At 50.6% G+C, this 12,154-nt stretch overlaps 1 protein-coding gene across 6 annotated transcripts in view; it reads right to left on the reverse strand.

Moving 5' to 3' along the window:
* Window positions 1-1,040: 1,040 nt before the first annotated feature.
* Window positions 1,041-12,154, reverse strand: part of ARHGAP26 (Rho GTPase activating protein 26) — a 211,390-nt gene continuing 200,276 nt past the window's right edge. For all 6 annotated transcript variants that reach the window (XM_056348080.1, XM_056348079.1, XM_056348072.1 and 3 more), the window contains one exon: window positions 1,041-11,152. In XM_056348080.1, coding sequence (XP_056204055.1) covers window positions 11,064-11,152 — 89 coding nt within the window. In that variant the 3' untranslated portion in view covers window positions 1,041-11,063. The remainder of the gene's footprint in view (window positions 11,153-12,154) is intronic.

Consider the following 12,154-nt stretch of genomic DNA (forward strand, 5'->3'; position numbering starts at 1 on the left):
CTGCCTGCACAAGGCTGGGGATATGGGACATGGACTGTCCCAGTGAGATGGACTAGGATGAAGTCACTGATAAAGTCATGAACTTGGAAAAACAGAGGCTGCCAAGGGAACTAGGAGCTCTGAAACCATATTTGTCCAATAAGCTATTAAGTAATATTAGCTACCTAAATAATATTAACAAATAGTTTGACAAATATTTTTCCCTTGCCAGGAGTACAGTGCTGTTGCCGTGTCTCCTTATAGGCGGTGTCATTAATGCTGCTCTACAAACGGTCAACTTGTGTTTTTCAAATTACCAAGCCATCTGTCACACTTTAATCGCAGCTGTGTCCGATCTGCACCCAGTGCACACACACTCTGTGTCCACCACAGAACAGGAGGTCTGCAGGCAAAAACACATCACTGCCACCAGATCCCAGTGGGCTGAGCCCACTATCCCTCCTCGGGTACCTGCCTTGGCCACCGGCCCCACTGTGCCCATGGTTATGCTTCTGCAAGAAGCAATCCTAAATCAAACCCCAGCATTTTTTAATTCCTCATTTCTCTCCTACCCTGTTCTCTTTTTTTAATCCTTTTTGGCTTGCAGACAGTACTTCCATAGCTGAGTTGTAGCAGAACTGCACATGTTCCCACCAGAAACAAAAAAAGTGCTTTTCCACAAGGTTCAAACCGGTGTAACTACCAAAAAGATAAAAAAATCCAACCCAACGCTTGGCAAGCCAAAAGAAACCCAATGGATGTTGCTTTCACACCCACCCGCTTTTGTGGAGATGCTTCTTCCCAGGTGTGCGTCAGGCCCTCGCCCACCCACACCCCCACCCGGGTCCATACCTGCCCCACTCCAGGCGAGGGGCTGCCGGGCCAGGGATCCCCACTGGGACCTGGGGGTCTCACAGTGCCAGCACCCCTCGGTGTCCCCCCGCCACGGCCAGCACTGGCGGCTGCTGGGATTTGCTGAGCATAATGGGTCTGAAAAAGCTCAAAGCTGTTTGTCTAAATATATCATTGTTGCTGGGGAAATAAATAATAAACAGAGGAGCAATTATGATCTTGTGATTTAATTGGTTCTCCTTATTGTGGCTGGAGGGCCGTCCCTGGGTGTTTCGGAGGAGCAGGCATTTCAGGTACCAGGCCAACACAGAGTGACATTTATTTAACAAAAATCCCACCAAAACCAAATTGAAAGAAAAAAACAACAAAACAACAAAAAACCAACAAAGATGCACGCCAGAGGCAGCACATGTGTTTCCCTGTCCAAGAAATATTATAGATTCTGACTACAGCAAAATGCGTAAGCTTTAAAAAGGCACATGCAAAATATTTACAAACTCTTATCTGAGGAGGAAATGAGAGGCAGCTCTACATCAAACAGGCATAGTTTTTTCATCCCTCTCCTATGCCTGACGGGGAGCTCTGGCAGCCAGGGCTAAGGGTGGCTGCCCTGGCACGCCCCCCAGCCCCTCTCCGCCACCCGGCCCCAGGCAGAGCTGCCACCACCCTGGGCTCCAGCTGAGGGTGACAGGCTGGCACGGCACAGTGTGGCACAGCACAGCGCAGCTCGCACTGCTGCAACAGCCCTGCCCTGGCTGCTGTCCAGAATGGTAGTCCTCCCTCAGGAGTGAGCTATAGGTAAACAACATTAGAATAAGCTTGTTTGCACAAGAGTTGCTCCAACAGCAGCTGGAAATACGAGTTAAAACCAAAACCTGCAACCACTTGCTGCACCAGCAGCAGCAGGTCCCGGCTGGCCAGGCTGTGGGGCCACCGCAGGTCATCGGCCCCACTGGCCCCAACACCCCTGGGCAGCCCTGGGCACCTCCGGCCACCCCAGAGCGAGCGGCACTTCTCCAGGCCGGGTGAGAGAACCTTTTTGCTGGCTGCCTGATGACCAGGAACCAGCCAGGGATGCTGCCGGCGCTCCAGCACTAGCAATACGGACTTGTGCTGGGGCAGGGCTCCAGCAGTTGGCTCTTGAACCTCACCTCTCCCAACAAGTTCTGCATTAAGCTACCCTTTTGCTGTGGTTAACAGGAGACCTTGCTTCTCATTCTTTTAATACTTTCTGAGTCTGCTGCAGCTGTAGCGAGACACACACACATACCCCGGCGTGCCATGTGCTCCAGGGTGGGGGGCACTAGGCACGCCACGGAGCCCTGTCTGGTACGAAGGCGGTGGTGACCATGCCAGCCACAGCCAGCACCAGAGCGGCCCTGCCACCTCTCCCACCTGGGCAGAGCATCCCCGTGCCCTGGAGCAGGGTCTCATCAGACGTGGAAGCAGGGATTAAAACTGAGCAGAGCAGAGGGGGCCGGCTGGGCACCGAACCCCTGTGCCATGAAGATGCTCACAGCAGGGGGTCTGTCCTTGCTCCGATTCACACTCCAGCTGTTCTGGTGCTCATGTGTGATGCCTTGTTCATGCCCATTTTTTCTTCTCTGTTCTTAACTCACAGGCGGTTGTTAACAAAAGCTCTGATCAATTTGCAGATATTTGATTATCTCATTGTCTAGGGGAACTGGCTGGACCTGGGTACGGTGCAGGGAAGGGTTCCTGGGGAGATGTGCCACATGTTGGCAAAGACCCAAAAATCCCCCTATGGAAATGGGTTCATTTAAACTCCACCAGCACTCCCACGTGCACATCATCTTCCCTGCCTTGCCCCATAGAATTTGAGCCCTGTGGCAGATTTCCAGGGTGCCCGGCTACTGGGGCTTTTTTTCCCCTTCCTGAGTGCGTCAGTAAGTTTTAGAGCACAGGTGCGATTTTCTAGACCCCTTTGTCTGAGGTTTAGAAGTAAGAATAAGCTTCATTAACAGAAGGGAGGATTTATAATAAGTAATAGCTAGGTGCTACCTCATGAGCCATCAAACAGTTATGCTAAATTACAAGCTGCTTTGCCATGCTTGTCTCCAAATAATCAGCTCCTCACCCAGAGAATAGAAGTTTAAACAGCTATTGCTTTAAAAAACCCTCACTTTTAATCTTTATTTCCCAAAAGCTAAAAATTTGGATTAGCCCAAATGTACAAACTATAATTGCTTTGAGGTTTCTGGTTCGTTAGAATAATTAAAATACCATGCACTTGCCAAGCAGAACATGTCCCTCCAGCGCTGGGCTTTCTTTTTTTGTGTAGGTGACTTTCCTCAGCCACACACCAGTCTGACCCAGCAGCACTGCATCAAACTGGTGACAACTTGAGCAGTGTGGGTGCTGCAGGGGCTCTGGCCGTCAGCCTGCCACGCTGCCCCATCCAGCAGGATGTGGGACCCCTGCATTAGGCGAAACCGCATGGTTCAGGCCATCCCGCTTCCTACAGAGTGGTGGGAGCAGGTGGCCAGGAGCCGTTGGGAGCAGCGCAGGGAGGCAGCCTGGCCCTGCCCTTGTGGGATGGCTGCGGGGGTATTGCTGGGTGCTGCAGGAGTAGCCATGCAGGAGAGATCGGTGAGGATGAGCTGCACGCTGAGCTGGCTGGAAAGCACCCACTGACCTGTGTGTCACCATGGGTGGGATGGATGGAGCAGTAACACGTGCAGCTCCTCACATCTCCAGCAATGACATGCACATTTTGTCTGTCCCATCTGCCTGACTAAACCCTGTGCAGCTGCGTGGTCCCTGCTGGGGTGCTGAGCTCCCTTCTGCTCCCGGAGATCTGGGTGGGAGGGACATGACACTTCCTCTCAGACTCCGCTGCTGGGGTGCACGGCCTTTCACAGCTGCCAGCACCCACTCAAAGTCTTGCATGTATTTACGGGATTTAAAAATCCCTGGGAAATGGGGTTTCTTCAGGAGAAAAGCAAGTGAGCAGCACCCCAGCAGTGATAAACTAACCTGAGGATGGGGAGGGCACAGCCACAGCCAGTGCCTCCTGCCAAGTGCATCATCCCTCTGGAATGGCCCGGCTGGCTCCTGCTCCCATCCCCCCTTCTGAGTCACCCCACTGCCCTCCCACCTTGCTCAGCTACCCGCAGGGATGTGGGTCTGCCAGGGTGCTGCCATGGGCAGCTGCCCTTTGGGGGACAGTGGGGCCAAGCACCCACTGCAGCCCCGCAGCCCAGTGTGGGTCACAGGGCCGGGCCTGTGTCTTGTCAAGTGGGTCTATGGGATGTCCCTGCTGCAGCGTCAAACAGTACCCCAGTGCTGATTCTAGAGCGTGCCCTCCAATCTGGGAGAGGTGACATTAGATGCTGGGCTTGCTTGGCCTTTAAATATAAACAGTTATGAAAATAAAATTCAAAAATCTTCCCAGAAGGGTGCTGGAGGATGCTCGGGTCTCTGCCTGCAGCTAGCGCAGCCAGCCCCAGGGCCCCAGGTGAGACCACACCTTGCCCTTCCCTGGCTCCACTGCCTTTTAATGCTGTTCAAAGCACATCGTGCACAGCCCTCTCTGAGTCACTGACACAGACTGCAGGCTGAACATGTGTAACGTGTAGAGGAATTGTAAAGGAATTATAGGGGAATGAAGGCAGGTTAATTAACATTGATAATATACAGCTGTGGGCTGGCTTCAGGGAGGTGGGTTGGCTGATGTAGATAAGGTGCAGCTGTGGCTGGTTCCTGCTAAGTAGTTAAATAGCTCTAAGGGGTACAGAAGAGGAGCCCTGGATGAAGAGAGACCAGGAAGAAGCAGAAGAGAGTACCCTGGATGCAAGAGAGACAAGGAGAGGCTCTGGGAGAAGCAAGGAGAAGGGGGTCTGGATGAGGAGAGGCTGGCTGGAAGAGGAGCTCAGAGAAGGAAGAATCCAGACACAGCAGAGGTAAGATGCAGGGTGGACTGGCCCAAAGAGGATGGAGAAACAGCATGGGCAGTAGATGAACTGTTGAAACCTTGTGGGGGACTGGTTGGCTGTGCTGGGGCAAGGTGTAGGAGCTGCTTACTGAAGCTAACCTGGTATGGGGCGGTAAGAGCCTTGCTGCAGCTGGCTGGTTTTGATGGTGTGACAAACATGCAAACATTTTTTTTTCCCTCCCCCACTGGCATCTTTTCCCTTGCTCATGCCTCCATCCCTCTCTGCAAAGCAAGAAACAATGTTGAAATGCTGCTGGAAAAAAAAAAAATAAAGAAAAAGGTAGTGAGACCAGCACCCTGGACCCCATGGGGCAGATGCCTTCAGCTGCCCCCAGCTGTGGAGGCCCTGCTGAGGGGACGGGGCTCCTGGGGGCAGCTGTGGGCTGAGGTGGGGGACAGAGCCCTGCTGGCCCCCAGCGAGGCTTGTGAAACCACCTCAGAAATGCTGAGCAGATGCTTTCCTGGACAGCAGAAAAAAGCTTATGTGTAATCAAGCCTGCACTTACTTGCAGGGAGGTAAAGTTTCTGTGTTTTGAGTAGAAACACAGTTTGCTTTCCTATGGGTCTCTGTCCCAAAGCCTGGCTGCACACAGTGTGCACAGCTGCTCACAGGTGGCCCTGCCAGGAGGATATTCCTGTGCTCTGTATTTTGTTACCAAGTGCTGTTCCAGGCTGGCTGTGATTTACTGTGCACTGCTCCAGAGAGCACTGGTAGCACAAGTTTTGTGCTATTTCAATCATTTCTGGAGATTGCACCAAATGATAAGAGGCAGGGATGGGGTCTGATGTCCCACAGGCTGATTCAGATGGGGAGCAGAGGCAGGGCACCCAGGGGGGGCTGCTCTGCTGGGCAACAGAGGGACAGTGCTGGGCCTGATGGGGGGGAAAAATGGTTTCCTGGGTGCTGAGGAACTTCTGCTTTTTGCCTTTTCAGGACTACACACTTGAATGATGAAAAGAATATAAATGACATTTCTATAGGAAAGATGTATCAAAACTGCAAAGAGGGAAAAGCCTTTCCGAGAGTGGCTTGGGACAAGAAAAATCAGATTTTGGGGTGGATTTTTTGCTTATTTCTCTTTCCTTCTCATGGAGCAATAACTGTAAGTCAGACACCTCTTCAAAATACCTGCCTGGCACACCCAGCAGTGCTAGGGAGCAGTGGGGGCCCTGCAGGGGTCAGGAGCCTGGCACAGGCTGGTTGAACCCTGGTGGGGTTTGGGGTGCTGAGTCCCCTTTCAGCAAACACAGCCTGTAAAGGTAAATATTGCTATAGAGTGCATGGACACAGGGAGAAACAGAGAACCCTTTGTGTTTTCCTATGGCAAAGGATGCTACTCATCTTCAGCTTTGGTGTAGTGGCTGTCATCTCATGCTTACAGCTTAAAGGGCTTCACACAGAGTGAGGGTCTGCCTTTGGGCATGAAAATTTCTGTAAAACAGCAACTGGAAGAAGTATTGTCTCTGTGACAGCCCTCTTCCCATGAGCCCTTACCTGCTGCACCTCCCATGAACTTGTGATTCATTCTTGATTTCCTGACCTTTATGCCTTGAGCTACAGGCATTGCTGCTGCAGCTCCCTCACACCAGAATGGCCTCAGGTGCCAAGGGAGCAAGGCAAAGCCTCAGCTGGCTGTGAGGAGCCCACTAACCAAATCCCACCCTTCCCCAAACAGCAGCTCCTGGGAAACTCCTGGTTTCCTGCTGGTACTGCTTTGAGAAGGGTGCAGGCTGGCAGAGGACAGTCCTGACACCAAACAAAAACACCTCCTGAAAAGTAATCTAACAGGAGGAGATGAGGGGATGCAGCTCCTCCTGCCCAAGCATTGCCTGCAGCCCCAGGGTTCCTTGGGGCAGACTGGCCAGAAATAAAGGAAAAGCTCTTGGAGGGGGACTTAAATACTACTCAAAGCTGTTTGGATTTGTGCTGTGCAATACTTCAGATAAATCAGAACAACTCCTCTTCAGTATTTAAACATAGCCATCAGCAGGCTATTATAGGACCCAGATGTGATGGTGTTAAGAGGCTCTAATAAACATCCTCCTCCCATTCCTCACAGCCACCCTCTTTTAAGCTGTCAGCAGAAGTAAAACTAAAATAAGTGATACCCTTCCTTGAGGGAAAATTCTAGTGCTTCACCTGCAGTCTATGACATAAAGTGACAGCAGAGCCTGAAGTCACTATCATCAAACTTCTAGCTCAGGATTAGAGCATGCAGCCCATTCTGTGAAATGAGGTGTTTCTAGCACTGTGTCCCAGCACAGACGGATGCACCCTGGAGTTCACACCCACAGCGGAATGGTCCAACCTCTCTGGTGCCCAGAGAAGCCATAGTGTTCTGAGCTATGGTCACAGCATCTAACCAAGGCTGTTCAGTCGAAGCCAGTGTGAAGCAGCAGCAAGGACCAGCGGGAGCCTGTCCGCAACTTAAAGTGCTGGTGCAGAGGACAGACCATCTGCATACCCCCATGTTACAGCAATAACTGAGGACTGTGTGTGTATGCGGAGGATGGCTGTAATTAGCTGTAATGGTCTGGGCTGCTATTCAGGCCACAGAAGTCTTCTTGAGACAAGACAATTACCAGGAGGATGTTTTGTCTGACTGCAGAGCCAGATGGGAATCTGAAAAATTCATGGCCACAGTCTGAAAATGTTGCTCTGAGTAATAGCCTGCTAGAAAAAAAAAAAAGCATCGAAGCCAACTCCAGCCCAAGCCAAGCCTAACCTCAACCCAGTCCAGCTCCAACCCCACACAGCCCAGCCCAAGCCCCCAGCAGGGCACCAGGAGTGTGACAGGCGCCCTGGCTGCAGCATGGGTGCTCTTAAATCATCCGAGGTGCTTCACTTTTTCTGCTTCAAAACACTGCAAAATCAGTAGAGAAAAGGGCCAGAAGCTTGACCATGGACCTGTGAGGACCTCAGAAAGGCCACACGTGTCAGTGGCTGGCGCACAGCAGCCTGGCTGTGGCCAGCTCATGGGACTTGCGCCATTGACTTGAAACACAGCAGGATTGCACCCCGAGACTCATTTGACATCTGTTTCAACAGATATTATTGCACCATATCTTTTTTTTGTTTGTTTACTGCCTAAAATGATGGGACAGGGAATATAGGACAGACTTTACCTATTGGCAGGTCTGAACACTCTCCCTTCTTATACTTTTGACTGATGACTTTAACATTAAGCATCAAATGCCATGTCAAGCTGATTTAAAAAAGTATTTTCTTTCTTTAATTTCCCTTGGAGTAAACCAATGTTTACTCCAGTATTAAAGCTGGCCCAAAATGGGAATGTTTAGTAAGTGTTTCAGCCAAATTTTTCTTTTTGGAAAGTTTTAATAAAAAAAAAAAATCCACTAGGTCTTTTATGCTTTATTTTCCTTTCCTCTAAAAGACATCTTGTAAGTACATTTGTGTGGGACTTGTTCCCAATAATTCTCTAGGTAGCATATCCAAAAGCTCCTAAATAGCTAGGAAAAGGAAATTACTCCCATCTCGGAATAACTTGAGCATCTGAAGAGCCAAAGGGGACGCTGCACTAAAAGGTTTTGTGGGCATAAGGACTGGTGGCAGCCTCTGGGCACGGAGCAGCCAGTGCTAGTGCTTGTGCAGTGTGACTGAAGAGGTCCTGAAATACCATACCCCTTAAATATGCCTTTTAGAGTGTTTTTTGACATGTTTGAAATTCTTATTTGTCCATAGTATGCTCTCTGCTCAAAGAGGCACATTTCAGACAGAAGTTTGTGCTGGGAAACCCCTGCCTGAGCTGAAAGTTGCCAGCTCTGGCTGCATCCCATGAGAGGAGGAGGGATCATGCTGGAGGAGTGGCTCAGGACAGGACAGTCCCAAACACAAGCAAATAGTGCTGACAGATGAACTGTTAAGCCTTTCCCACCCCTTCCTTTCCATTAGTCCTTCCCATCCCTCTCCTACACCCCTGGAAAGGGGTTTCTGTAGTAGTGCAGGTGCCAGGGCAGGCTCTAAGCAGCCTCCCTGAGGTCCCAGCACCAGCCAGCAGCATTGCAGCGACGGCTGGGCCTGAAGAAAGCCCAGCCCAATCCTCTGCTTCAGGAAAATCAATAAATGTTCACTACTAAATCCAAGGATGAACATGAACCAGCAATTTGCTGGTGAAACTCTGGCTGTCATCCCTACAAACCTCTCAGCTCTCGTCATCCAACACCTTAAAGCAGAAAACGTGGGACAGTTTGGAGACTTCATCCCCTGCCCAGACAATACCAGTCATGTCAGGTGATGTGCCCCACATGTCCCCAGAGAGGGCAGGGTGTCACTTACAGCAGGGCTACACTCCCAAGGAGATGAGGTATACTGCACCCACCCTAGAAATCAGGAAGAAGATCAACTCCTTCCACTTCTGTTTTTAATTCCCACCACTACCACCCCCCCCAGGACAAAAGTCTAGGAAGTTTAATTACTGTGAAAGAAACATAAAGAGGCTTGAAATGTCAGTTTCCCTCATTTCTATGTGACACCATGAAGTGAATGAAAAGGCAGCCCAAGGCCCAGAGGGTGGTTGTAGATGCGAGTGTGTTTGCAAGTGCTTTTCTGTAACTGGTTTCAAATGTCCTTCACTTCTCTTGTTACAGGTCTTCTAAAAATATCAAATATAGATCTTTCCATCATAATATTTTAAGATACTCTATTTATACATTAATTCTCTCAAAAATAAAAAGTGACACATACAGCAATTCAGTCACTCAGAGTCTTTAAAATTATTACAAAAAGACACAACATCCACCCCCCAGCAGCATGTGACAGCATTGCTTCTGCACAAGAGACTCTCTCTGTCAGGGGCTGGGGGTTCTTTCACGATTTTCTATTACAAAATATAATTGTTCCAGCTCTTGACATGCCAGCTGGCCAGCCCGGCTCTGCAGTCACACAGGGCTCCTTCTCCCACCCTCCCCCTTAAAAATGACCCCAAATGGCAAGGGATTTGCAAACTTGCTCTGCAACCACTTGCTGTGTGTCCATGGAGACATGAGCATCCCCTCCAGGGCAGGGACAGAGGGGTGGTGGAGCCAAGGGGCTCATCCTTTGCTTTCTGTAGACCATAACTTGGCCACACTAACAACAAATGTCCTGTGAGTATGGAAATAATTTACCTTCCACAGCCAGTAACTGCACAGAGTTGGCACAGACAGACTAGACCAGGCTGCAAGCAAGGAGACCACCTGAAAATCAACAGTGGCAAGTGGCAAACGCAGCTCCAAAATGGCACATCAGCAGCCTGGGCATTTGCGAAAACATGGACATCTCTGTGCAATGTGCACTGGAAAGTGGAGACACAAAACAGCCAGTCAAACAAAAGGAGCTACATCTTGCTGTCCAGGAAGGAAACTAAGGCTGCACAGATCACAGACATTTACCTTGCAAAAATCTAAATCTTACAAAAAAAAAAAGTTTGAGAGGTTTGGTCCAAAGTATTCTCCCCTCCACTATGCTGATGCCTGCTGAGTCCTGACAGCTCCCAGCCAGTACTGTGCCCACCTTCACAGAGCCCATCCCAACATCTTGCTCTCGCCTGCAAGAGCACAGCTCTGCTGTGGCTGCACCCAGCCTGTCATGAGAAGCTCAGCCTTGTGCAAACTGCTGCTGCAGACCCAGCTTGTAGTTTGATGTCAGCTGAAAGCACCTCACCCCTTCTCCTGCTGCTGCAGTGTGAGATGGGGCTGGGTTGCTCCCAGCTGCATGGGAGAGCTTCGCTCAGGCTGGTCGGAAAAGTGGGGAAGGGCCTGGGAGCAAACGACTCCTTGCTGCTGACTGCTCCTCCTCTGGCAGGGAGGCTGATGGGTTGGGGTTCCTCAGCTTCCACTAATGCTCTTTACAGCTGGCCAACAGTCTCACTGTAGGGAGCATCAGGCTTGGAGCTCTGTTATGCTGGTTCACAATTTGCAGGCTTGGCCCCTACAGAGTGCTTGGGCTGCGGCGTAGAGCTGCTGCTTTGCTGGCTTTCTCACTGCTGTGATGGCTCCCAGCTGGCACGTGGGCTTTGGGCAACACCTGCCACCACTTGGGGCTGGAGGAGTTCAGCCATCTCCCCAGGACTGCTCCTCACACAGCCCCAGCATGCACTGGAGTGCAGGAGGACAGACGAACACTATTATCCACACAAACTTTCAGCTCAGTCGGTTTGGGCAAGTCCTGACCCTGCATCACACAGTGGCAAAGAGCAAAATGGTTTATAGGACTCCCACCAGCGGCTGCCATGGATACCATGTAAAAATCAGCAGTGGGGCAATCTTACACCCAAAGTTATAGGTACTCAATGTAGTTCTCGGGGATTAATCCTGTCTTGCCGTTGAGGGTCCCTTCCAGCCAGCCAGGCTCCTGGGATGGATGAACTGGAGGAAAGAAGGAAAAGGCAGGTTACTACAGAAGGGGGATTATGGTGTAGGGGCTGTTGCTCTTTGTGTGCTGCCAATGTCAAAGTTGCTCTTGGGAGAGAGCAAGACCTTTAATTTGTGTTAATTTTGAAGTAAGGAAACTCATATGCTAAGGAGCTGAGAAAACTGAAGTGTTCTCTCTGTCTGTGCCTGCTCACCCATGGGACTCCTTTGCTTTGCCTTCATAGACAGACAGTCACACTGTGAAACCAACAGAAAGGCCAAGTCAGCTGCACACTTGGCTGCGGACTGGGTTTGGGATGAAACCAGGGGCTCAAAATTTTCTCCAGATTTGGGTTAAAATCTCTTTGAAGTTTGAGAGAATGTGGTTAACTCCATCACATCATAACCCTAAACATCCAGGCTTGGCCTTGGACCAGGCTGAGAGAGAAAATGCATTAGCAAACCCTCCCGGCAGGAAAGCAAACATTGCAATCTTACTTCTGTGAAATGAGAAGCCTGATCAGTCCTCAAAAGACTGACGTTCTTTCTTTGTCAATCAACCACTGAAATTTTGCTGATTTTACAGGCACCAGGGTTATGCCAATGCAGGCAGAGAAACATTCCTCACACTTCCCACAATAAATGGTGGCAAGTCAGTATTTCAGAGCTACTCAGGCTTCCTGTGACTGCAGGTCTGCTTGCTTACACATTGTCTGGCATCAACTGCAGAGTGCGAGCCCCTGCTCCCCTACCCCACCAGCACAGTATCTGCTCTCCTCACTGCTCCTACATCTCCATCTAGGCCCCCTCCTGCCCCAGCCCACCCTCACTCTGCTGGAGCAGAGGAAATGTGTGGAAAATTCACATTTCAGTACAGGCGTGACCGTTTCTTGGGTGTACCCCAGAAGCGGCACTGACCACTGTGCAGGGTCCCCACTGTGGGGACGGCCTCCATGCATGCAGCCAGCCTCCAGCCATCCTACCAGCAGCTACAGGCCACACCAAAGCTCTGGCAGA

The sequence above is a fragment of the Falco biarmicus genome, chromosome 8 (genome assembly GCF_023638135.1).
Source record: "Falco biarmicus isolate bFalBia1 chromosome 8, bFalBia1.pri, whole genome shotgun sequence".
NCBI classification, from domain to species: Eukaryota; Metazoa; Chordata; class Aves; order Falconiformes; family Falconidae; genus Falco; species Falco biarmicus.